Genomic DNA, 25,378 nt, shown 5'->3' with positions numbered 1-25,378 from the left:
ATAGGGGTGTTTTGGACCGGTCGTACTAATCTTGGCATGTTTAGCACGACCGCGGTCTTTTTCGTGCCAGTTTGCACGGTTTGCACGGTTTTCACGGTTTTCACGATTAGTAGCATAGCCTAGCTGATAGTACACGAAGGCGGGGTGCAAAGTGTAGAAAGACGATCGGCTATATTTGATGATTGCGTCTGTAGGTTGTATAAGGAGATGATTTAGTGATTAAGAACGAACTTGGGGACACTCATGGATCTAAAGACCACAACGGAGCGAATGCAAACTCGGATTTGAATTATGGATAGAGTTTGTATATAAATGTGGTGTGCGACCAGGCGCTCCAGTGTACAGTGCGGTCCTGAAAATGGTTTGGGCATCGTGAGGACAGGTGCGGGGTGTGGGAGAATACATTGAAAAGCTTTACGAGCACATACAAATATGAAAGAAACAAAGTGCCGGGGCCACCAAAAAAGGATGAGGTAGAGCTAGAGGAGAGACACAGTTTATACAAGAACCAAATAGTATAATGATTAGTAGTGACGTGTTGACAAAGTGAGGTGGTGGTTGTTTGATTGGTAGGAATGCAATTTCAAATCAACAAGCTATGCATGGATGTGACAATTGACTAAAAATGCAGGTGAACAATCTACTAGGGATACAGGTGAACAATTTCGCTATGGATACATTATAATGCTATGCAGATAATAATTGGAATGTGTGAAGGTCAAAATAAGAATTAACAAAGAAATTATCGAAAAGTTCTAACGGGTTGGGAGGGGATGTATCAACCAACGGGGTATCTTCAGCCCTACCAAACTGGGGAATTAGATGGCAGGTTTGACAAATCCACGCAAGTGGAATAACTTCCTCGACATAGCGTTTGCCGTAACGTTGGGTGTGACGCTGTTGTTTAATTCCATACATGTTCACGTCAACGAGTGGACCCCTCCGGCTTGGCCCATCAAAACGTTGGATATATACGAGTGGATTGTTGAAGTTGTAGTGAGGCGGGAGCTTGAAGATGAGCCGAACTATGCCAACACAATGAGCTGCATGTAGAGAGTGTATTATAATTAATTCTTCATGTCAATATACGGAGAACTTAATAAACTTACTGGACATGCCATACGTGAGACGGTTGGACACATGCTTGGCTTTTCAAATCAAGACCATATCAAAGCTTCCATGAGAGCCCGATGCTGATAATAATGGGGATGCATGAACATAATCGACAAGCCCCGTGGCAAACGCGTCATCAATTATCTGCGTTGCCTTTGGGAATACCATCAATTTATCATTGGGGGAAAACACAAGGGGTATGTTGTGATCCTCAAAAAATTTGTCCATGTAGTACTGGAAATCCTGAATACCATATACTCGTGGTAGGATGGAAATTGAAACAGGTGGAGTTGGGCTGGTTTGAGCAAGTTGCCAACCCGGAGCCCTGATAATAACACGGTTGACTTAAAAAATAAGTGAGGGGTTTGATACTTACGCAGGATCCTTGTGTACATCTTGTTTAGTTGGAAGACTTTTGGCATACTTGGGACTTGCCCAGCAAAGGTATAAATCGAATTTTGCAACACGTTCACGGCGTTTGAGGTAAACTGTCATCTGTGCAAAGAAGTCACAACGGTTAGTTGCCTTGTATGCCCTTTTGGCAAATTTGATGTGGAGTTGCTTGGGGGTTTCAGTGTTGTAGCCGTCTGCCGCACCCATTTGCCAAATCAATTCCAAATAGTGAACCATTGAGTGAATCTTGTTGATATTGAAGTCCTTGCGGATTTCTAAATCAACAAACACATCTTTGAACTGGTGAAATCGAGCAAGCGCATTGTCAAGCAGTTGGAGTGTTGTGGTGGTGTGTATGGGGAGCCAAGCATAGTAAATAAAATCAATAACCGCAAGAACAGTTTTCAGGACACAATTGGGGACTAAGCCATACATGATCCCTATGAATACCTTTTGCATATGCCGGTGTTCTTTTGCGGTAGACTGCTTGAGAGCTGTAACTCCGGAAAGAAAGTTTTGGAGCTTGGAATGTTGTGGAAGGAGTTTGAAACAATTGTTGATTTGGCTGGCATTTCCGTGTGATTTAGTAACCAGCTTGATGCACCAATTCATAAGATGCTCTCAAAAAACACCTTTGTGCAGTTGGTGCAAAATATTGGGTGTCAAGCAGGTATGTCATGACCTTCATTGGCATGACATGATTTTATACTATTTTCTACCTTTTTTCCAAGATAGTTTCCTTTTTTGGTATATGTTTATGACTCATCAAGATCACGTGACATATTTGATATATGATGTGAAATTGTAAATGACTCACTATTTAGTACTGTTGTTTTTGATGTGGCTTTCCTCATGTATATAAGCCAGGTCAAGTTGCTGCTAAACAGCAAGACTTGACCTCTTTGTCAATCTACCCTCACTCTTACCTACCCTTTGCCCAGGCCCCTAGTTGGCCATCAGTGCACTTACTTAAGAATCCATATCCAGGCCTTTGTTGCCCTCTACCTTTATATCATAACCCCTGGGCCCTAGTTGCCCCTCTACCCTTCTCATAGTCCATTGGTGATAGTGCCACGGACTTTAAGCCCCCTTGAACCATAGGTCCGAGCTGAGTTGTGACACTAGGTCAAGTCTTCCTTACTCGTACTCTTGTCAACAAACAAGACCTACGCTTGGATAAGCACCAAAGCTTGAAAGGACATTGCATCGTAGCCCCTGTGTAATAATCAAAGACAGGAATACAAGTGTCAGTAAAGCCGCGGGATAGCCCCTTGCTAGCAATTGTCCGCATACCAGGGTGTCCGCACCTTTAGCCATACGCTGTTAGTCAGCCAAACCTCTGCTTACTAAAAACCTGATTAATAATCACGCTTGTACACAGCTGTTGATATTGATATAAGGATAGTTTAACGCTAGTGGGAACGCAAACAGTTAGTATTTAGAGCTATAAACCCGTTGTTTCTATCTGATTGAGTACCAATTGTTGTAGACACAATTGATACCAGGGAATTTATTCCCATTTTCTCGAATTTAAACGAACTCGAACGGACGACATTTCTAGTCACGTGACTTCGGCGCTTATATCATACAATAAGCGCCGAGCCACGTCCCCATCCGCGCTTAATCAGCATACGTAGCCACCTCCACCTATGACGTCATCAATGACACGTCAGTGACACGTATGCATGAGTAAGACCGACTGCGGAGCGGGGTTCTTATTTGATACGGTATTTGATATGTTGTATTTGTAAATAGCTTACCTCTGTAATATATAAGGAGGCCAACCGACCATGGTAACACCCAGGTCAATTACCTCTTGTCGCACTCCCCTTACTGTACGAGGCCTTACAGCCAGCAAAACACTTAGATACACGCCTTAAGCGTCGGACTCACTGTACATACGTAGCTCGCCACCGCCTTACAGCGCGTGGTCATCGTAGTTAGGTACTTCGTCGTCGTAGGTAGCACCCCCACCGCCTTAAGCGGTTTCTTACTCAGTCTATACGGCCACAAGCGCCCGCTGCCTTGACGCCCCTCAAGGACGTCTAGGACACTAGGTAATTGACCTTACGTCGGTTGCAAACCGTTCTGCACACCCACCACTAAGACTCAACCCCGGAGAAGAATACCTGTACTAGCACAACCGAAATAACGTGATCGGGGCCACCTTGCGGGAGATAATAATCAAAACTCCCCCACCCCCACGTAGTAGGAAATTGCTATAAGGCAGAATATTCCTATCCCCTGCATACCACACGGTCGCCGCACCTTTTGCTAGCGGAGCCAGACAGCAGATACACCCGCTTGCAGAGACTAGGTACTACATCACGCCCGTCCACGGCAGTGATTAGTTACACTTACTGTTCAACGCTAGGTCGTTTGACGCAGGCTCTTAGCGTACTACGCAATAAAGCGCTCATAAGTCCTGACAAAGGCACCTACTAGTCCCCCCCATCCTCCCACCATTCTCTCCCGGACTCCCACACGCTCTTCTTCGCGGGCTTCTTCCCACGCTGGCCGCTCATACCCCCAATCTACCATGGCAACCCGTTCCCGGACGGCCTCTCAAGCCCAATCCCCCTTCGATTCGGGACACCTGGAACCCCAGCTTCCGCCAACCTCCTCTATTGAATATGGCGAAGTCTCCCTTGAACGAGTCACCCGACTCCTCCTTGGCCTGCTTGGCCAAGTTGAGCGCCTCGAGCGAGAAGTCGCCGAGATTAAGGAAGCAGGGATCGAGACCCGGACAAACGTCAAAAACATCTCACAAACCGTCGATGTTGTCAAGGATGGTCTCAAGTCCCTCCAACTCCAAGGCCCCCGCACACCCGAAGGACCCCAAGCCAAGGCTGTGGAAGAAACGCCACGCCCCCTACCAAAAGCCAAGCCTATTGGATCGACTAGTGGGGTCTCCTTCTGGGCAGAACCACCCAGGGCACTCCCAGGCCTCGCCCAACCTACCCCAAGAAGAGCCGCACCCCCGCGAGTCCCGTCTCCCCCTCCATCTCCGCGTCTCCGATCCCCCATCAGAGCCCCTGTCCCTCCTCCACCGGCTCCAGTTGCCGCATACCCTGCCCCGGTCAAAGTAGACCATCCAGATGCCTACACAGGCAAGATCGGGAGCGAAGCCAAGCAGTGGCTCACAAGGATGCTGGCTTGGACCCGGCTCAACGCGCGCATGTTCCCCACGGACCAAGAGGTCCTATCTTTCCTTCTAATGAACATGAAGGACTCAGCAGGCGCATGGGCCCATCCACACCTCGACCAGCTTGGATCACACCGGGCCATTATCCAAACGGTCGAGGGTTTCAAGGTGGAATTCCTGGCAGCATTTGGCGACCCTGACGCCACAAGGGCCGCCGAGCGGAAAATCACAACCCTCACCCAGTCCGGCACCTGCGCGGACTATATTACGAAGTTCAGGACTCTTGCCATGGAACTGGACTGGAACGACGCGGCCCTTAGAGGCCAATTCGCCCGTGGCCTCCATTGGGAGGTCAGCCGTCAAATCGCGACCCGCGAACACAGGCCCCGCACACTCCTCGAGCTGCAAAATGCAGCACTCGTCATCGACAACGCTCTCCGTGAAGAGCGCGCTAGCCACCCGCCAAGGGATACTAAGTCTAGCAAGCCACAAAATCCCGCAAGGGGGACGAGTACCGGTCAGTCTAATACCGGTTCAAAAAAACTCTCCGATGATCCCAACTTCGTATCGGAGGAAGAAAGAAATCGCCGCCGCGCCGCCGGCGCCTGCATCAAATGCGGCAAAATGGGCCACAAATTCGCGGAATGCCGCACGGGCTGGAAGGCTACCCCGATTGAGGATAAGGGGAAGGCCAAGGAAACCGCCAAATTTGGCGAAGACTCTGAATCCCAATCGGGAAAAGAGTAAGGGTCCCTGCTGCCGCGCGCAAGAACCCCATGGACACCAGTAGTAATTGTATAGAGATTTGTCATGTATCTACTGCCTCGAAATCTTCACCACTTTTTACCATCTCTATACAACCAAAGCAAGCGGAACCAATAGAAGTCCTGATTGATTCAGGCGCCACATCATCCTTCCTACATCCCCGTACAGCGGAACTACTCCGCCTTCCTCTAATAGACCTTCCCCAACCACGCACCGTTACCATGCTCGATGGGTCGAGCCCCCAGGCTGGCAAGATCTGGAAGAAGGCTAACCTAACCTTCTCCTTCGATGGCAAACGTATGACGGAGACCTTCCTTATCTGCAATACAGGGTCTCATGCCGCTATCTTAGGATTGAAATGGTTGGATGCCCATAACCCAGAGATTGATTGGAATCTGCGTACCCTCTCCTTCCCCCACACACCACCAGAACAGGTTGCCATCGCTGAGGAAGAAGAAGCTGATAAAAACCCTCTTGAAGGAGTACCCCCCAAATACCATCAATACGCCAAGGTATTTGGAGAAGAAGAATTCAACAAGCTTCCTCCTCACCGGCATTACAACATTGGAATTGAACTCACGGAAGAAGGACCCTTGAATTCACCCCTCTATAGTATGACCAATGTCGAATCGGCCACACTCAAGGATTGGCTTAAGGACGAACTCAAAGCTGGGAAGATCCGTCCCAGTAAATCACCCATTAGCTCCCCCGTTATGTTCGTCCCCAAGAAAGATGGCTCCCGCCGTTTGGTTGTAGACTACCGTCGCCTTAATAACCGGACCAAGAAGAACGTTTATCCCCTACCTCGTCCTGATGACTTAATGGCCCAACTCCGTGGCGCCAAAGTCTTCACTAAATTAGACCTACGATGGGGTTACAATAACGTCCGGGTTAAGGAGGGTGACGAGTGGAAAACGGCTTTCCGCACCAAGTACGGCTTGTATGAGTCCCTGGTTATGACTTTTGGTTTAACAAACGCCCCCGCCGCCTTTCAGCACTTCATGAACGAGTTGTTCAAAGACTTGTTGGACGTATGCGTCATCATATACTTAGATGACATCCTAATCTACTCTAAGGATGACGCATCCCACACTCAACACGTTCATGAGGTCCTACGGCGCTTACTCGAGAACCAACTGTTTTGCAAGGCTTCCAAATGCACATTCCACATCACCTCAGTGGAATACCTAGGGATAATCGTGTCGGACAAGGGATTCAGCCTGGACAAGCTCAAAATCCAGGCAGTTCAGGAATGGCCTACACCAACTAAAGTCAAGGAAGTACAGTCGTTCCTGGGTTTTGCAAACTTCCTACGCCGCTTTGTGGCCAACTTCAGTCACATGGCCCGGCCGTTACACAACTTGGTCAAAAAGGACACGCCCTGGAAATGGGACACGAAGGAGCAAGAAGCATTCCAAGGCCTGAAAGACGCTATCACCAATGCCCCGGTACTCTGCCACGCCGACCCCTCCAAACCTTACTTTCTGGAAACAGATGCCTCCGGCGCAGCACTAGGTTCCATACTAAGTCAACGCCAGGAAGATGGTCGCCTACACCCCCTAGGTTTCTTGTCAGAATCGTTCAAAGGTGCCGAACAGAACTACGACACCCACGACAAAGAACTGTTGGCAATTATCCGGTCCTTTGAGTACTGGCGCATATTCCTGGAAGGCACTACGCATCCCATCACCGTTTTACCAATCACCGCAATCTGGAGTACTGGAAAGAATCCCGCACCTTTAACCGACGCCACGCACGATGGCACTTACTCCTTGCAGGATATAACTTCCAGATCGTGTACAGACCAGGGAAACAGTCCAGGAAACCAGACGCATTGTCACGACGAGCGGATCACGCCAATATTCCTCCTGAACCTCAATCCATGCTCCCAGAACCAGTCTTTGCCAACCTCGCCCTGATAACGCCGGAAAAGGAACTACAACGCCAAATTGAACAGTCTCTCGACCAAGACGAGTCTCTGGAAGAAATCCTTCAATTCCTCCAGAACGAATCAAAAGCACCCCCTTCCATCAAACGCGCTTTCAAAGATTATGAAATGGAAGCCGGGTTATTGTTCTATCAAGGTCGCATTGTAGTCCCAGATGTGGGCACCCTGAGAACGGATCTGCTGCGGATATTCCATGATAGCCCCTTAGCCGGACACCCTGGTAGACAGCAAACCTTGGAACTGGTGTCACGTAACTACTACTGGCCAGGAATACGCGCAGATACGTATTGGCACGTGGATTCCTGTGAGACATGCCAACGAATCAGAAAACCCAAATACGCGTCAATTCCCCCACAGCCGCTCGAGCTCCCATCCAGGCCATGGCAACACGTCTCCTATGACATGATTGTAGACCTACCAAAGGATGGAAACCACGACTCCATCTTGGTCATAATAGACAGCTTCACCAAGTATGGGATCTTTGTCAAATGTTCTAAGAAGCTGAAGGCACCTGAGCTAGCAGAGCTCTTCCTAGAACACGTGTGGAAACGCCACGGCATGCCCGAAAAAACGATCTCTGATAGGGGAAGGGTGTTCAATAACAAGTTCCTGAGAGCACTGTACAAGCGGCTAGGGATAGATCCCCATTTCTCATCGGCATATCATCCACAGAGCGACGGTCAAACTGAGCGGGTCAATCCTTCAATCGAACACTTCCTCAGGGCTTACTCAGGGGTCAACCAACGGGACTGGACCAAGTGGCTCCCAATGGCAGAATTCGCGTATAACAACGCCGTCCATAGCAGCACGGGCAAAACCCCCTTTAAAGCTCTGTATGGATGGGAGCCTACCTTAACCCCGTCCAACATACCAACGGACGTCCCAGAAGCAGACAGTCTAGCCCAAACAATGGAGGCCCAATGGAAGGAGGTAGAATCCGCCCTCCGGCAATCTAAACAACGAATGGTAGCCGGGGAAGATGGTAACCCAACGGAGTTTGAGGTCGGAGAAGAAGCATGGCTTGATGCTAAGAACGTTAACCTCAAAACCCTAAGCCCCAAGCTCACAGAACAACGCTTAGGACCGTTCAAAATCATTGAGAAGATCTCCGACCGCGCGTACCGCCTTGAACTCCCTCCTACCATGAGGATCCACAATGTCTTTTATGTAGGACTCCTGTCTAAAGTCAAAAGGGACAAAAAACGGGCGTTTGAGAACCGCCCGCCGCCAGTCACCATAGACGGAGAAGAGGAATACGAGGTCGAGGGAATCACCGATGCCAAAGAAAGGGATGGGAAATGGTTCTTCCGAGTCAAATGGAAGGGATACGGGTCCAAGGAAAACACATGGGAACCTCGGGAAAACTTGAAAAATGCGGAAAAAATTTTAGAAAAATACGAGAAAGATATGAAAAAGAAGGCCCTCGGCGCTGCCAAGGCCCTTAGAGGGGGGGCAGTGTCGTAGACACAATTGATACCAGGGAATTTATTCCCATTTTCTCGAATTTAAACGAACTTGAACGGACGACATTTCTAGTCACGTGACTTCGGCGCTTATATCATACAATAAGCGCCGAGCCACGTCCCCATCCGCGCTTAATCAGCATACGTAGCCACCTCCACCTATGACGTCATCAATGACACGTCAGTGACACGTATGCATGAGTAAGACCGACTGCGGAGCGGGGTTCTTATTTGATACGGTATTTGATATGTTGTATTTGTAAATAGCTTACCTCTGTAATATATAAGGAGGCCAACCGACCATGGTAACACCCAGGTCAATTACCTCTTGTCGCACTCCCCTTACTGTATGAGGCCTTACAGCCAGCAAAACACTTAGATACACGCCTTAAGCGTCGGACTCACTGTACATACGTAGCTCGCCACCGCCTTACAGCGCGTGGTCATCGTAGTTAGGTACTTCGTCGTCGTAGGTAGCACCCCCACCGCCTTAAGCGGTTTCTTACTCAGTCTATACGGCCACAAGCGCCCGCTGCCTCGACGCCCCTCAAGGACGTCTAGGACACCAATTTATATCAGGAACGCATCCTAGTGTTTGATTTTCTAGACCTCATCCTTTTTGCCATCTTTTGGCCCTATTCCATTGTCACCCGCTATCTCTACCTTGAAAAAACCATCAACAACATCAATCACGTACTAGTCGGTTGCATTAACAATCTTGAAGAAAACATTGCTTGTATCAAGGAACCAGGGCTAGTACAAACAATAGCCCATATTAAACACCACAAGTCCTTTGCCAAGTGCCTCAATAACATATACAAGGCAGATCTCCAAGAACAAAGAAACCTCATAGCCAATCTCAAGTCCCATAATTGAGATCTAGCTCTCACAATTGAAGAGCAAGAAAGGCGCATTGAGGAAAAAGATCAACTATTGGTGGAAAAAGAGCTAGAGTTAGATAATTTCCACTGCTCCATCCAGGATATCACCCAAGACAGAAAAGGGCAAATCCACCACTACAAAGAATATGAGTTTTTTGCAGTATCCTATGACAACACCTGGTTTGGGCGCAATGGGAGAGACTAGTCTGACCTCTTCCCAAATCCAATTGGGGTGGTCTGCCCCTTCTTCATGTACTCATACTCCTGCCCCTGCGGCTGTACTGCCCAATGTATATTCTCCTATGTCTTTCAATCAAATGTCAGATTGCAAACTTCTTGATATGGTTGCACAGAATATGATTATATTAAAAAAAGAATTCTTGCAACTACAAGGAGCTTATGAGGCACAAGGGGACCAATTAGCTCTAATGAGGGCTGAATTAGAAGAACATTGCAAGCAGTCACGCAATCAACACCTTTTTTATTCTAATCAGATCCAAGGGGCTGCCGCATCCATCCAGGCTGTGCAAGATCAGTTACTTCATATATCCATTACTTGTCCTACAGCCCCACCTCCACCACCTCCTCCTGCTGGCACTGGCACAGCCACCACCTCCCACAATCCTCCATCTGCTGTAATGTCTTCCAACTCTGATTTAAAATTTGCCAAACCCAATAAGTTCAGCGGCAAAAAAGAAGACGCCCTCAATTTCATTATTGCCTGTCAAGCTTACATAAGGGCAAAGGGGGCCAACCAATCCCACAAAGAAAAAATTCTGTGGGTTACATCATATTTTGAAGGAGCTGCTGAGGACTGGGTTTGTCCATATAAGGAAAGGAAGGTGTTCAGGGGAGAAGCAGTTCCTCTTCTAGAAGATATTGATACGTTTTGGGCCGAATTTACCAAACATTATGTGGACACTAACCGCAATGAGAAATATTGCCAAAAATGGAACAACTTGCGGCAGAAGGCTTTGGTCCAAGAATATACTTGTGAATTCCAACAATACTCAGTGTCCTTGGGTTACAGTGACAAAACCTTGCGTGAAAGGTATTACAATGGCCTTAAAAATGACATCAAGGACATCATGCTCTCCACCATGTTCCAATGGCGTTGCGCCACAGCTCAGCAAGTTTATGATAAGGCAGAGGAGATTGCAAATCATATTGAATCCACTCGTCTGTCCAATCCATTGGTCTCCACTATTTGTAACCCTTCCTCTGCTGCCCCCACTTCCAACCCCACTCCCACTTGTACTTGTCTTAATGTTGGAGATAATGTATATATGATTGATCCTACCACTTGTTGCGCCAAGAAAGGCGCCATTACTTCAATTGTGCGCACTACTTTGGGCAACATGCCAAATGTTAGGTGGAATGGAGAATCTAAAGACACAATGATTCCATTCCCCTCCCTTAAAAAGGATGAACGCCCCGCTGCAGCCGCCCCAGTTAAGCCCATTATTGCTCCCACTCCTGTTCTGGCTTCAAACTCTAAGGGACCAGGCCCCATGGATTTGGATGGAAGAGGATTTTCAAACCTTACATGCCATGTATGCGGCGGAAAAGGTCATTTTGCACGCAATTGTCCCTCCAAGCCCATGTCTGGACATGTGGCTAATGTTGAATGGTCTTGGGAAAGGCCTAAAGAAGAAAATCAGATTGAAGTTGTTTCTGATGAGGAGGAGTTGGGAAAAGGAAAAGCCAAGGCTGACTAAGGAGTAAGGCACTTGGCTGTATGCTTGCAGATTTGCATTATGAGAATAACAATTTCGAAATACTTTCCTTATGTAATACATCTCAAATATATGCGTCATTCTCTGCAAATCCGTGCAAAACTCCTAAATCCAAAAAATCAAGTTTTTTGGCTAAACCTTTTCAAGGAAAAGCCATGATTGACTTGGGAGCAACTTCTTGCTTCATCCACCCTCTTTTAGTAGAAACCTATCGACTTCCAACCTATATACATCCAATTCCCAAAAACTATGCGTTATTGATGGCCAAGAAATTGATTCTGGCCAAATCACTCATTTTACTTGGTTTAAATGTACCATTGGCAACCACACCAAAGAACTAGAGTGCCATATTTCCAATATTGGCAACCATCAATTAGTTTTAGGGATGTCATGGTTGAAAAAGCATAATCCCCAAATATCATGGGAAAAACATACACTTGTTTTCAACTCGTTATATTGTTCCAATAATTGTCTGTCTGTACCTGCTGTCTTAGAACTCAAGGCAGTAGAAGAAATGCCACTTCCTTATCAAGAATTTTCCAAGGTCTTCTCTGAGGAAGAATCATCCAAATTGCTGCCCCACCGTCCTTATGACATTTCTATTGAGTTGCTTCCTGACACAAAACCCCGGCATGGACCCATATATAGTCTGGGCCCAAGGGAAGATGCAGAACTAAAAGAGACCATAGAGAAACAACTTAAGGCCGGCCTGATTTGCCCCTCCAAATCTTCTATGGCTTCCCCAATTCTATTTGTCAAAAAGAAGAATGGGAAACTACGCATGTGTGTGGATTATTGACGCCTAAATAGCATGACCAAGAAGAATGTATATCCTCTACCATTGCCACAAAACCTGATTGAGAAACTACAAGGTGCAAGGATTTTTAGTAAATTTGATCTCAAGGCCGGATACAACTTAGTCCAAATTAAGGAAGGCAATGAATGGAAAACAGCCTTCAAAACCAAATATGGACTGTTTGAATACTTGGTTATGCCTTTTGGGTTGACAAATGCACCGGCAGCTTTCCAGGACATGATGAACAAGATATTCAGGGACCTTCTGGACGTATATGTTATTATCTATCTGGATGACATCCTAGTATTCTCCCTAAATGAAAAAGATCACAAAGCCCACGTGCGAGAAGTACTCAGGAGATTACAGGACAACAATCTCTTCTGCAATATCAAAAAATGCCATTTCCACGTCAAGAAAATCGATTATTTAGGGTTTATTATATCCGAATTTGGCATAGAAGTTGATCAATCTAAAGTCACGGATGCATTGAATTGGTCAACACCTAAGAATGTCAAAAATATCCAGGAATTCTTAGGATTTGTGAACTTCTATAGACAATTCATCCCCAACTTTGGCAATATGGCACAACCCTTGTACAACTTGCTCAAGAAAGATAGTCCTTGGAAATGGGAACACGCGGAACAACAATCATTTGATGGTCTTAAAAAATGTCTTACTTTGGCACCCTTGCTTTTGCAACCTGATACCACAAGACAGTTCTATGTAGAATGCAACGCATCAGATTATGCAACAGGAGCCATATTATCCCAACGCAATCCTGAAGGGAAACTGGCCCCTGTAGCTTACTTATTGAAATCCCTGTCCCCTGCTGAAAAGAACTACAATATTTTTGACAAAGAACTGTTAGCAGTCATTAGGGCATTTAAAGAATGGCGCCACTTGTTAGAAGGATCAGAATTACCAGTTCAAGTTCTAACGGATCACAAGAACTTGGAGTATTTTTCCACGTCTCAATCCCTGAACAAATGTCAAATTTGATGGGCAAATTTCTTAGTAGACTACAATTTCCAGATTATCTACAGGCCTGGGGCACAGAATAAAAAGGCAGATATCCTTTCTTGACGCTATGATTTAGTACCCCTTGAAGGGGGGGTAGAGAACCAAGTTCTCCTGAAACCGGAACTTTTCATTGCATCAATCACTCCGGATCAGGAAATCAATGATTTAATTGGCAAAGCCATTTACAAGGATGATTGTCTAAAGGAAATTCTGCTCAAACTCCAGAACAAGGAAAAGGTCTTGGATTGCAAATTAAGAGAAGGATTACTATGGTATCAAGGAAAAATCTTTGTACCTAAAGACAATACTATTAGGAACCTTATCTTAGAATCTAGGCATGATGCTTTAGTGGCAGGGCACCCAGGACAAGCCAGGACATTAGAACTTGTTTCCAGGAGTTACTACTGGCCATCGCTGAAAAAGTTTGTCAATTCTTATGTCAGCCACTGCAAAACCTGCATCAGGTCCAAGCCAACAAATCAATTACCTGTAGGCCTGTTAAAACCATTGCAAATTCCTGAACGCCCCTGGGAAGACATTGCTTATGATATGATTGTGGGACTACCAGTTTCAGAAGGTTTTGATGCTATCCTGACAGTGATTGATTGATTCTCAAAAATGGTCCACTTCATTCCCACCCAATCCACGTTGTCCGCCATTGACATTGCCAACCTATTTGTCACATACGTATGGAAGCTACATGGCCTCCCCAAAAGCACAGTCTCAGATAGAGGTCCCACATTCAACGCCAAATTCATTTGTCATCTCTATAAAAGGCTGGACATTAAGCCAACATATTCCACGGCGTATCATCCCCAGACAGATGGACAGACTGAACGCATACAAAGAGAAGCCAAGATCTTTATACGTATGTTTGGGAATCATTGCCAATCAGATTGGGTAGCATTACTACCATTGGCTGAATTTGCCCTAAACAATTTAAAGCAAACTTCTACAGGCAAATCCCCCTTCCAAATTTGTTATGGCTATAATCCAAGATTTTCAGTTGGTCAAAAATCAGACAAGGTAGTTCCAAACGCAGACAAACATGCAGAATTTCTGGAAAAAGGATACAATGAAGTCAAAGCAGCTCTATCCTTATCCCAAGAAAGAATGAAGTACTTTTATGATCAAAGACATAAGGACAAAGATGAAATCCAAGTAGGGGACAAGGCCTGGCTGAGTCATCAAAATATATCCACAGTCAGACCCTCAATGAAACTCAGCCACAAAAAATTAGGACCCTACTTAGTAATTGAAAGAATAGGATCACACGCATACAAACTTCAATTACCCCACACTATGCGCATACATCCTGTATTCCATATCAATCTTCTTACTAAATTTCATCCTGACCCTCATGGACGCAACCCTCCCCAACCTGCACCCATTGTCACAGAAGAAGGAGAGGAGGAATATGAGGTTGAAAAAATTTTGGATAGTAAATGGAAAGGACGTGGTAAAACAAGGAAACTCTGGTATCTGATTAAGTGGAAAGGATATGACAAAGGGAGCAATTCCTGGGAGCCAATTGATAATGTGGCCAATGCCAAGGAAGCAAAAGAAGAGTTCCATAAAGAGTACCCTGATGCAGTTGGAGCTTGAAGAGGGGGTAATGTCATGACCTTCATTGGCATGACATGATTTTATACTATTTTCTACCTTTTTTCCGAGATAGTTTCCTTTTTTGGTATATGTTTATGACTCATCAAGATCACGTGACATATTTGATATATGATGTGAAATTGTAAATGACTCACTATTTAGTACTGTTGTTTTTGATGTGGCTTTCCTCATGTATATAAGCCAGGTCAAGTTGCTGCTAAACAGCAAGACTTGACCTCTTTGTCAATCTACCCTCACTCTTACCTACCCTTTGCCCAGGCCCCTAGTTGGCCATCAGTGCACTTACTTAAGAATCCATATCCAGGCCTTTGTTGCCCTCTACCTTTATATCATAACCCCTGGGCCCTAGTTGCCCCTCTACCCTTCTCATAGTCCATTGGTGATAGTGCCACGGACTTTAAGCCCCCTTGAACCATAGGTCTGAGCTGAGTTGTGACAAGGTAAAAATGTTTGTGTGCAGTAAATCAGCCCAGAATGGCTTCCCATAGGGTTTCAATCCTTTGGTTACAAAAAGAGAGGTTGTGTGGTTTAGTGCTTGAGCTTCAAGAGCATCTGCTGTTGCACAAGGATTGCAAGGGGGTGGCTTAGGGATACCAAGTTGAAAATCTCCACGTTTATCTCTTCCAACTGTGCAACAATAACATTGGTTCCTTTGACAGCCGGCAATCATTGTCTGTTCAGGGTTGTTGGCAATATACGCAGCCAGTATTGGAAAACATGAGCAAACAAACCTGTTGCCGCACTCCATTTCAACACCCTTGTTCCTGGCCTTCACCAAAGGCTCAAGAATCATTTGCATACTCTGGTGAAAGAGTTTGCATTTCTTGATACAGGCACAAATCAGTTTGTTTGACTCTCCTGCAAGCGTTATTCTACTTACCTGATTCCCCCTCTCCTTCTTTGTGAAACAGTTGAATTTTGGAGAAGGGAGGTACGCCAGCAACATGGTTGCATAGCTACTGACCTTTGCACAGATACTTTTAGGTATGTTTCCAATAGTTATGTACACTGGCCAGGCAGATTTTCCACCCAAAAAATTGGTGAGTTGGGTTGCATCTGAAGATATTATTATCAGAATGACCGTTGCCCCTGGTGGCAGCTTTTTCTATGTGAACAACACTTGTGAGTGGGCTTTGCGTGTATTTGGTGCTCTGTACTTACTTGTGTTTCATTCCACCAATCAGCCGTCCACATTTCATCTATCTTTCTCTTGCTGTCATCCAGGTAGACCTTTTGTGGGACAAAAACTAACTGCTTCCCATACGCAATATTTCCCAGCAACTCTTCTACAACTTGGAGTATGTTGTGCATCCATATCTCCACTAATTCAGTGAGTTTTTTTCTGTTTGCACCGGTAATATTGCCAGTGATTTTTTGCGTAATCCGCCACCACTTTGGACCAGCTGTCAGGAGCTTATCAAGAAGCTTGTTCAGGGTATGATTACTTGAAAAGGAGAGACCAGCCTGCTGGGTTATCTGAAAGTTGGGAAATTTTGGAAAATGGGTGAGTTCTTGATACTCTGTGTTTTTGTATACAACTAACAATTGGTAGCTTGATTAACTTGTCTTGGGCTCCTTGACTGACATCATTCTCAACCAGCCATTGCACAAACTGGAACTCAAGATAATCCGCAAATGGCCAAGCCGGCAACATTGCTGTGTGTACCTTCTGCTGATGTAAGTGCTCCAGACAGTTGAGGCATTGCCTTAAACAAGCCCTGGGCATATCCAACTCATCCATTTGCAGGTCCTTGTTGGTTTGACCAATATCCATCATGTCTGTATCTGGTGTTGGGCTCATAGCTATATTGTCATCTAGAGCCAAATGGTCTTCACCAAACTCCGGGTAAGCTTCATAGCCGTCCTTGGATTCTATGTCTAATAACAATTCAACTTCTATTTCATCAAGGTCTATATTGTGTTGTCCATTGGTATTGACACTTGCGGTTTCCAAGTCAGATTTGCTATTGCTATCACTATCAGTATTGCCATTGTCCTGGTCTTTGGTACTGGTTGGTGGCGCTTTGAATTTGGCCAGCATGTCATCCAAGCTGCCAATTTAGTGAGTTAATTAGTAAATTTAACTCTATTAGTTCAAACATACAACTCTGCAATTCTTTTATCCATGTCCGGAGGTAGCTCAAGCCTTGTCACATCAGGATTTGATATTTCAGCTTTGGTGGGACTGGTGGCAGGCAGCACAGGCAAGGACAAGTTTTGATGGTGCCAATTCTTGTCCAGAATTCCCAGTATGCTAAGTAACATTATTTCCTATAAGTTTATTACATTCCAATCAACTAACATTTCTTGGATTTGTTGCTGGAGTTCTTTGCGTGTTGTGGCAACGCGTGGTACAGCATCTGTGCGTCCTGTGAGCATTCTATCAAACACTACTATTGCGTTAAAACTTACTTGTGTTATCTTCCCCATGTGGCTGTGAACCTGGCACCAATGGTGACGGCTTGCAATCATCATGGTCTGGTGCGTCATGTTGGCTAAGACATATATTTAATCATACGTATACATGGTGGGTATAAAAAAATTACTGCAGTGAGTTGGCATATAACGGTTTGGTATGTGCAACTGAAACATTGACCGGTTCAGGATAGCATTTCTTTTGGGTTTGGTGGCTCCTGCAGTAGTGAGCATTGAAAAAGGTCCTTGTGCATCCTGGGCATTGGGCATTGTGGTCGTCCATGGTGACTTATTGAGCACGCATTTACCTCATTCTTTTACCTCATATTGCACTTGTACCCTACAGTTGACCTATATCACGTGTTGACCATACAATACTGCCAGCGTATGGCTGTAATGTTTGTGGCATTGTGGTAGAACCTTGCTCACGTGATCAAATACGCTCCCAACGCTGAACACCTACAATGACTCACACTCAAAACCAGAAACACCAGCTTGAAGATCCTGGCAATATTGGCATCTTGCAAGCCCCTCAAGCATCGAAAAAAGGTCAAAAAAAAGCCGCGGCTGAAGGTGCCACCAAGTCAAAAACCTCTCCAACCACAATTCTCCAGACTTTGCTGACCAACTTGACTCCAACCAATGTTGACCTTGAGGGATCTACAGATATTGCAGGCGCAAAAGCTTCCAAATCTACTACAGTGCCAAAGAAGATGCCATTGCAAAAGGATAAAGCTGCAAACGGTGCTGCAAGCGTTGTGGCATCCATAGAAGACCCCTTGGGCAAGCGGAAGAAAGCTCCTTCTTTGGTAGCCCAACAAGGTGAGCTTACATTGTGAGGACCTATTTGCAAACTAAGATGTATTCTCAGCCGCACTTTGGGAGGCAATTAGTACTTTTTTCTTGCTTATAACCCTTGTTCAAACGGATTTGGACTCACGCACTTGAACAGATAATGATAAGAAGGCAGAAAAAAAGAAGAACCAGGGCAAAAAGGCAGCAGCTAAAACAATCAACAAATCACCCAAAGCAACCTGTGCATTTCTTGAGTGCATGAAAGCCACAAGCAACAAACCTGAAAATATCCCCCAATCTTGTCCTGCCGGCTCTGCTTCCGGTACAACCACTTCATACGGAGTTATGGTATGTTGCAATTATATTAATAAATACTGTTGTACCAATCATGGTTACCCAACAACAGGATTATGCGGCCAACCATGGCAACCAGGCCCCGCTGAGCAAACGCGCCGCACTGAATCAACTGATTTGTGCATACCAGCTGCCTGACACTACCGCTACCACAAGCATTGTGTTGACCGCTTTGTCCCTTAATAGCATCACCCCAAGCAAGTCCATATCACAGGGCCACGCAACACCTACTGCTGTCAAAGCCCTGTCTTGCTCTCTGCCTAAGAAGAAAGCCAAGGCCACAGCCCAGTCTCTCCTGGCTGTCCCCAACCCCCTCCCCCCCTCTTGTGACGCTTCACCTTTCTCCAAGCAACTTGCAGACGGCAATCTTGCCAAGTACAGCAGTGACCTTGGTGCCAACCCCGCAGAGCTTCTCAATGGTATCCCTAGACACCTTGCACCTATCCTCATAATGCCTGAACCACTTCCAGAACTGCTCTACACTCTGGAGCGCAAGGTACCACTCCTGGCTATTGATCTTAGCGCATTCCCTGCCGCCAAACGTGCTAAGATTAAGGCTAAACAACAGCTTAAGCTCAAGGATCTCAAGCCAGCTGATAATGCGGTTGTGTTGTCCACTATTAGCCAATTTGGGGCACTCCTTGTGGCTGTGTGTGGGTTTCCTGACTCACAAACCGCGTGGTTACTTGCTTGCAACGCCAATCACTGGGCATCAAAGAAACACAGCCGTCATCTTAAGCTGACCAAAAATTCAGAATACCTCAAGCTGGTGAGTCTAATATTGATTATCCTATTTGATAAAAAAAAGGATTCATGATAATGTTCCATTCAAGCTATATGATTGCATCCCAACAATGCAAGCTGGCTTTGTTGGAGCAAGGGCTTGGACTGATGTGGCGCTAGCCTACAAGCTCAAAATTGCATCTGGTGAAGCCAAGATCAAAGGCAATAGTGGCAAGGTTAAGCATCTGCTTAGAGATGCCAATTTTACTCTTCCGGTAGGATGTTTCCTGTAGAGTTGTTTTTTTTTGTTGGTACTGAATTACAGCAAAACCTAGTCATCAGACAGCTCAGGTGGAATGTATGAGCATAGCGTTTTCAAGGAAATCTTGAAAAACAGCCTCTTTCAATCTGCCAAAGGAGCTGGGGTTGTACACAGTGATCTGTTTGGCACTCTCTCCCTCCCGTGCATGGCGCTTGCAGCCACTGCAGTAAGCATTCCCCTAAATTACCTGGTTAAAATGTCTGCTCAGTCCAAAGTAGGTTGAGAAAGTACTAAAGAGCTACAAGTCAGGGACACAAATCAATAATAGGTTCAATGCAGTTGATTTTATGCCTGTTTATTTCTTGCACTTAGCAACACTGGCTGTGATTTACAAGACCAACAAGGCTCAGAACCAACTGATTGAGCATCTTCAGCAAACAGCCAACAACTTACGGTGAGCGTCTCATTAGCACCAATTATCATCCTAACTGATTTTGGCCAGAAAACCGTATCTGAACCTCATTCAATTGCAAGCTGTACGGCACATTTGTCCACTAATTCCACAAGCCCTGATTGCTGCAAGATACTGTGCCATAGCCGCGCCTATTTCTGCTTCAAGCACTAACACCATTCCCCCAAGTACGTTGATTATATTTCTACAATAGTATATACACTGATAGTAAATGTGGTATAGAACGCCGCCCAAAAAACCCAGCATCCACTCTAACTCAAGAGGTGGTTTGCCAGGTTAAAATGCAGCTTGGGCCTCCTTGTTTGGCTTTGGTTTCCACCGCCCCCAATTCCAAAGTTGTGGAACATATATACAATGCTTCTCACGCCGGTTGTGACGCAGGCACCAAGGATTTCAGCAGCTTACTTGCTCAGGTGGCTGCTGGAAGCTCTGATTCCAAAGTCCAAGCAAGGCAAGCCAGCGCACTTGAATCCAACGCAGCCGGAAACGCAATGGTTGTGGATCCACCAGGCTTGGATAGCGGTGACAAAAACGGGAGCAATGGAGGAAGTGAAACCATGAGCACGCTAGGCGCACCAGCGGGAAAAGAGCTCACCCTCAGTGGCAACAAGTCAGAAGTCAGTGGCGACAAAACCAATGGAGAGGGTGTGGGAGGGCTTGTTTCTACGTCCCAACACCCAGGCAACGTTTATATGAGGACAGATAACAGCACCCGCAGCCGCAACAAGGATAACAAGGAAGATGACAAAGAGGAGGAAGATAATGAGGAGGAAGATAATGAGGAAGATAGTGAGGAGGAAGATAATGAGGAGGAGGAAGATAATGAGGAGGAGGAGGAGGAGGAGGAGGAGGAAGCGGAGGAGGAGGAAGCAGAGGAGGAGGAAGCGGAAGACTAGAACCCCAATTTCCATGCAGACAACCGCGTTTTCTTTTCTTTTTTTCTTGTATGTGCTTTAAATCTCCCGGCCCCCCTCCCCCCCAAGCTATTGTCTATACACACTATTGATGCATTACAAATACAATGATATTGTACACAAACAAGTATTATTTGTAGAAAAGAGGGGGGAAATCAACCGGCAACAAAGAGCAAACAAATTGAGCACAAAATCACAAATCAACGCTAATCGTGCGAAATTCGCGCAGTAGTTCAATGCTGAATGACTACTAATCTTCACTGGCCCATACTAAACGGTTATTGATTCATACTAATCTTTGGTTGGCAGCGGCAACTTGGCATGCCGCTCCAACTTCTAATCATACTATTCCTAGCCCATTTCGTTGCCTGTCTACTAAACGAAGCGTTTTCGAGGCGGCTTTTTTAATCTGAGCGCGTGTCGTGGCTCGACTTCTAGAACAGGGGCGCAGGTGTGGACCTTACACGAAACGGCGAAACGTGCTGATACGATCAAATTAGTTCAGGATCTTTTCCCTGATGAAGTAAGCGGCTTAGTCCGCTTCATCAGCTTCCTCTTGTCGTCCTTTTCATCCACAGCTTCCTCTATTTCTTCCTTTTCCTCATCCTTCTCCAATGCAGCCAGCGCCTGCTTCATCAGATAACCCCGAACATCCTTCTTGAGTGTTGCCTGGTATAGATCCTTCTGCTCACTGGTCGGCGGCGCGTACAGTAAGTACTCTTTCTTCGGCGGTAGGTCGGTCACTACATCTGTCTTCAGTCGACGCAGCAGGAACGGCTTCAGAATGGCGTGTAGCTGTGATACAATCCCAGCTGTTTGGTCGCCCAGGTCAGTATTCTCGCTAAAGTTAAACCATTGCTGGGACGAGTGCAAGTCGTTGAAGATGTCCGGGAGAATGAAGTTCAGTAGAGACCATAGTTCCGCAAGATTGTTCTGCCCAGAAGTGAGCTATGTGGATATGGTATGGTATTTAATTACGCACGTGGAGAGGTGTGCCAGTCAGAATCAGTCGATTTGCACTCGGATACTGCTTCAGCTCTTGGATCAGTGTGCAGTTCATCTGACAGGACGTAGATATCAAATTCATGGTGGGCTGGATGTGGTGCGAACGTTTTTCAGTCAATGGCCCTCGTCGACTACAATATACTTCCATCCAAACTTGGCCAGATGCATCCGGTCTCGGATCACCTAGAGGGAGAGGTAAGTGAAGAAGACTTAGGGAAATAGCATCACTTACCATGTCATGAGTTGTAACGATAGCTGGGAACGTTTATGTTGTTTGTTCAGGCAGTTCGTTGTCGGCCTTTTTCCTGGATCGTCCTCGCTTGGGTTTAGGTGGTGATGCGTTGGATGTCGGCTGTCGTAGTACAGTTTGTCGCAGCTCGACTCTATGCTGAGGAGAGCCGTGATACATACACACTGGTATCTGTCATACCTTGTGAGCCAGCAATGGCCAACGCTATACTAGTACTCACTGATGGTGCGAACTTCTCAAACTCCGATATCCAGTTGTGCAGCACACTCAGAGGGCAGACAATGAGGAACGGGCCCCACACCCCTTTGGATTTCATGTGCGCAAGGAATGAGATTGTTTGCAGAGTCTAAAACATGGATCAGAGACGTGTGCATTGTGTTATGATCCACAAACCTTTCTTTTATTGGGCAAAAGTCAGCGATAGTCGAGATCGATAAACAATGCAAGCCAGCTCACCCAAGCCCCGTCTCGCCCGCAAGGATCCCGTTCAGCCCGTTCTCCCATGGACTTGCTATCCACCTCACTTCCTCCGGTTGATAGTCCTTCAGTCTTGCTCCTGTGATTAGCTCTGGCTGTTCCATACTTGGTAGCGAAGTCGTCTGTTCTTCCTCTTTGACCTTCTCTCCCCTTGCTCGCTTGTTGGCCTTTTCCAGTGTCGATGAATCGATGTGCCCAGCAATATCATAGCTATCGCTCGCTCTTGCCCTTTTCTTTCCTTTTCCGGTGGCTTTTGACGGCTTTGCTGTATCCTTTTCGACTGGAGGCTATTTTGCTTGTTCTTCCTTCTGCTGATTAATCCGTGCTTCCAGGATCTTTGCATAGAGCGAGGACCGTTCGAGTAGGAAGTTGAGACGAGCCATTCGACGTGTCGCATCTACATCCTCCACTAGTGTCGTGATTGCCATCTCTGCAAGGTTTGGTAGGTCGGCTGTGGTTGAACCAGGTGTTGCGGCGGCTGGAGTGTCAGCTGCTGTGCTTGCCCGAGTCATGGTTTCAGGCGACGGTGAGTGCTGTGTTAAATCCGTCGGATCAATATCAACAAGCAATAGGAAAAGCAAGCACGTACAGAAGTGGACGACATGGCGTTGGCGAGATCGAGAAGAAAAGGCGACTGGAGATCGACACGCCAAGGCCGGCCCTGGGGTGCCGAATCTCACGTGACGGGCTTATGATGAGCTGATGTGCTCACGTAACATACATGCGGACAGAATGTTATAATGGGTTGCCCTTAGCCTCCGCTGGCGCTCGACCACAACAATCCCCCCAAGTAGATTACAGGTCCATAGTAGAGGTTTGTGTGAATACTAACCACCGGTGTGGAAGTATCGACTGCGCTGAGCTGGGAGAAATCGTGTCTGACGATTAGATTTTATACACCAGTCGAGCAGCCATGAATAATTCAAACCCGGTAAGTTGAAAGGTTTGCTAGGCAAGAACTAATAAGTTGAATTGTGAGCCCGTGGATATAGCGAGTGAGTAGGACTGTACATTTGTCTCACCGCTCTCACTCGTGCTCATCATGCGTTGTGGATATAGCTTGTGAGTAGGACTGTACATCTCTCTCGCTGCTCTCACTTGTGCTCATCATGCGTCGTGGATATAGTTTGTGAGAAGGACTGTACATTCGTCTCACCGCTCTCACTCGTGCTCATCCTGCGTCGTGGGTATAGTCAGTGAGTAGGACTGTACATTTGTCTCGCTGCTCTCACTTGTGCTCATGCTGCTTCGTGGATATAGGCTGTGAGTAGGACTGTACATCTCTCTCGCTGCTCTCACTCGTGCTCATCCTGCTTCGTGGATATAGGAAGTGAGTAGGACTGTACATTCGTCTCGCCGCTCTCACTCGTGCTCATCCTGCGTCGTGGGTATAGTCAGTGAGTAGGACTGTACATTTGTCTCGCTGCTCTCACTTGTGCTCATGCTGCTTCGTGGATATAGGCTGTGAGTAGGACTGTACATTCGTCTCGCCGCTCTCACTCGTGCTCATCCTGCTTCGTGGATATAGCGAGTGAGTAGGACTGTACATTCGTCTCACCGCTCTCACTCGTGCTCATCCTGCGTCGTGGATATAGGCTGTGAGTAGGACTGTACATTCGTCTCACCGCTCTCACTCGTGCTCATCCTGCTTCGTGGATATAGGAAGTGAGTAGGACTGTACATTCGTCTCGCTGCTCTCACTTGTGCTCATCATGCGTCGTGGATATAGTTTGTGAGTAGGACTGTACATTCGTCTTGCTGCTCTCACTCGTGCTCATCCTGCTTCGTGGATATAGCGAGTGAGTAGGACTGTACATTCGTCTTGCTGCTCTCACTCGTGCTCATCCTGCTTCGTGGATATAGGCTGTGAGTAGGACTGTACATCTCTCTCGCTGCTCTCACTCGTGCTCATCATGCGTCGTGGATATAGCTTGTGAGTAGGACTGTACACTCGTCTCGCCGCTCTCACTCGTGCTCATCCTGCTTCGTGGATACAGCTTGTGAGTAGGACTGTACATTTGTCTCACCGCTCTCACTCGTGCTCATCCTGCTTCGTGGATATAGGAAGTGAGTAGGACTGTACATTTGTCTCACCGCTCTCACTTGTGCTCATCCTGCGTCGTGGATATAGGAAGTGAGTAGGACTGTACATTCGTCTCACCTCTCTCACTCGTGCTCATCCTGCTTCGTGGATATAGCTTGTGAGTAGGACTGTACATTTGTCTCACCGCTCTCATTCGTGCTCATCCTGCTTTGTGGATATAGGCTGTGAGTAGGACTGTACATTTGTCTTGCTGTTCTCACTCGTGCTCATCCTGCTTCGTGGGTATAGTCAGTGAGTAGGACTGTACATCTCTCTCGTTGCTCTCACTTGTGCTCATCATGCGTCGTGGATATAGCTTGTGAGTAGGACTGTACATTTGTCTCACCGCTCTCACTCGTGCTCATCCTGCTTCGTGGATATAGAACGTGAGTAGGACTGTACATTCGTCTCACCGCTCTCACTCTTGCTCATCCTGCTTCGTGGATATAGGAAGTGAGTAGGACTGTACATTCGTCTCGCTGCTCTCACTTGTGCTCACCCTGCGTTGTGGGTATAGGAAGTGAGTAGGACTGTACATTCGTCTCACCGCTCTCACTTGTGCTCATCATGCGTCGTGGATATAGGAAGTGAGTAGGACTGTACATTCGTCTCACCTCTCTCACTCGTGCTCATCCTGCTTTGTGGATATAGCAAGTGAGTAGGACTGTACATTTGTCTCGCCGCTCTCACTCGTGCTCATCCTGCTTTGTGGATATAGCAAGTGAGTAGGACTGTACATTTG

General features: G+C 46.5%; 9 protein-coding genes across 9 annotated transcripts; 5 read left to right on the top strand and 4 right to left on the bottom strand.

The window, feature by feature from the left end:
• Positions 1-1,152: 1,152 nt before the first annotated feature.
• RhiXN_08080 (DNA-directed RNA polymerase subunit beta') lies at positions 1,153-1,965 on the bottom strand (the record flags this gene model as incomplete). Its single annotated transcript, XM_043327896.1, has 2 exons — positions 1,153-1,438; positions 1,490-1,965. 2 exons carry the CDS (start codon positions 1,963-1,965, stop codon positions 1,153-1,155), a joined length of 762 nt encoding a protein of 253 aa, XP_043183281.1.
• Positions 1,966-4,045: 2,080 nt separating this feature from the next.
• On the top strand, positions 4,046-8,828 carry RhiXN_08079 (Retrotransposable element Tf2 protein; the record flags this gene model as incomplete). Its single annotated transcript, XM_043327895.1, has 3 exons — positions 4,046-5,394; positions 5,442-7,132; positions 7,195-8,828. The coding sequence occupies 3 exons, from the start codon at positions 4,046-4,048 to the stop codon at positions 8,826-8,828; spliced, it is 4,674 nt and encodes a 1,557-aa protein (XP_043183280.1).
• A 1,182-nt stretch (positions 8,829-10,010) lies between these two features.
• On the top strand, positions 10,011-11,426 carry RhiXN_08078 (Retrotransposon gag protein; the record flags this gene model as incomplete). The annotated part of the gene is made up of 1 exon (XM_043327894.1): positions 10,011-11,426. One exon carries the CDS (start codon positions 10,011-10,013, stop codon positions 11,424-11,426), a length of 1,416 nt encoding a protein of 471 aa, XP_043183279.1.
• Positions 11,427-11,829: 403 nt separating this feature from the next.
• Positions 11,830-13,869, top strand: RhiXN_08077 (Retrotransposable element Tf2 protein; the record flags this gene model as incomplete). Its single annotated transcript, XM_043327893.1, has 3 exons — positions 11,830-12,227; positions 12,255-13,228; positions 13,337-13,869. The coding sequence occupies 3 exons, from the start codon at positions 11,830-11,832 to the stop codon at positions 13,867-13,869; spliced, it is 1,905 nt and encodes a 634-aa protein (XP_043183278.1).
• Positions 13,870-14,562: 693 nt separating this feature from the next.
• On the top strand, positions 14,563-14,865 carry RhiXN_08076 (Retrotransposable element Tf2 protein; the record flags this gene model as incomplete). Its single annotated transcript, XM_043327892.1, has 1 exon — positions 14,563-14,865. One exon carries the CDS (start codon positions 14,563-14,565, stop codon positions 14,863-14,865), a length of 303 nt encoding a protein of 100 aa, XP_043183277.1.
• Positions 14,866-15,552: 687 nt separating this feature from the next.
• RhiXN_08075 (helicase swr-1) lies at positions 15,553-17,584 on the bottom strand (the record flags this gene model as incomplete). Its single annotated transcript, XM_043327891.1, has 9 exons — positions 15,553-15,559; positions 15,618-15,709; positions 15,767-15,991; positions 16,048-16,362; positions 16,430-16,937; positions 16,991-17,140; positions 17,189-17,246; positions 17,299-17,381; positions 17,433-17,584. The coding sequence occupies 9 exons, from the start codon at positions 17,582-17,584 to the stop codon at positions 15,553-15,555; spliced, it is 1,590 nt and encodes a 529-aa protein (XP_043183276.1).
• Positions 17,585-17,765: 181 nt separating this feature from the next.
• Positions 17,766-20,803, top strand: RhiXN_08074 (Bud22 family protein; the record flags this gene model as incomplete). Its single annotated transcript, XM_043327890.1, has 9 exons — positions 17,766-18,123; positions 18,173-18,193; positions 18,254-18,444; positions 18,503-19,219; positions 19,284-19,448; positions 19,509-19,661; positions 19,714-19,889; positions 19,938-20,074; positions 20,130-20,803. The coding sequence occupies 9 exons, from the start codon at positions 17,766-17,768 to the stop codon at positions 20,801-20,803; spliced, it is 2,592 nt and encodes an 863-aa protein (XP_043183275.1).
• A 519-nt stretch (positions 20,804-21,322) lies between these two features.
• RhiXN_08073 (uncharacterized protein) lies at positions 21,323-21,908 on the bottom strand (the record flags this gene model as incomplete). The annotated part of the gene is made up of 2 exons (XM_043327889.1): positions 21,323-21,754; positions 21,804-21,908. The coding sequence occupies 2 exons, from the start codon at positions 21,906-21,908 to the stop codon at positions 21,323-21,325; spliced, it is 537 nt and encodes a 178-aa protein (XP_043183274.1).
• A 183-nt stretch (positions 21,909-22,091) lies between these two features.
• On the bottom strand, positions 22,092-23,157 carry RhiXN_08072 (ATP-dependent DNA helicase; the record flags this gene model as incomplete). Its single annotated transcript, XM_043327888.1, has 5 exons — positions 22,092-22,247; positions 22,297-22,422; positions 22,601-22,840; positions 22,955-23,086; positions 23,143-23,157. The coding sequence occupies 5 exons, from the start codon at positions 23,155-23,157 to the stop codon at positions 22,092-22,094; spliced, it is 669 nt and encodes a 222-aa protein (XP_043183273.1).
• Between the last annotated feature and the right edge of the window lie 2,221 nt (positions 23,158-25,378).

This window comes from Rhizoctonia solani, chromosome 9 (genome assembly GCF_016906535.1).
Source record: "Rhizoctonia solani chromosome 9, complete sequence".
Taxonomy (NCBI): Eukaryota; Fungi; Basidiomycota; class Agaricomycetes; order Cantharellales; family Ceratobasidiaceae; genus Rhizoctonia; species Rhizoctonia solani.
The sequence above is the reverse complement of the archived record's forward strand: the minus strand, read 5'-3'. Positions and strand labels throughout refer to the sequence as shown.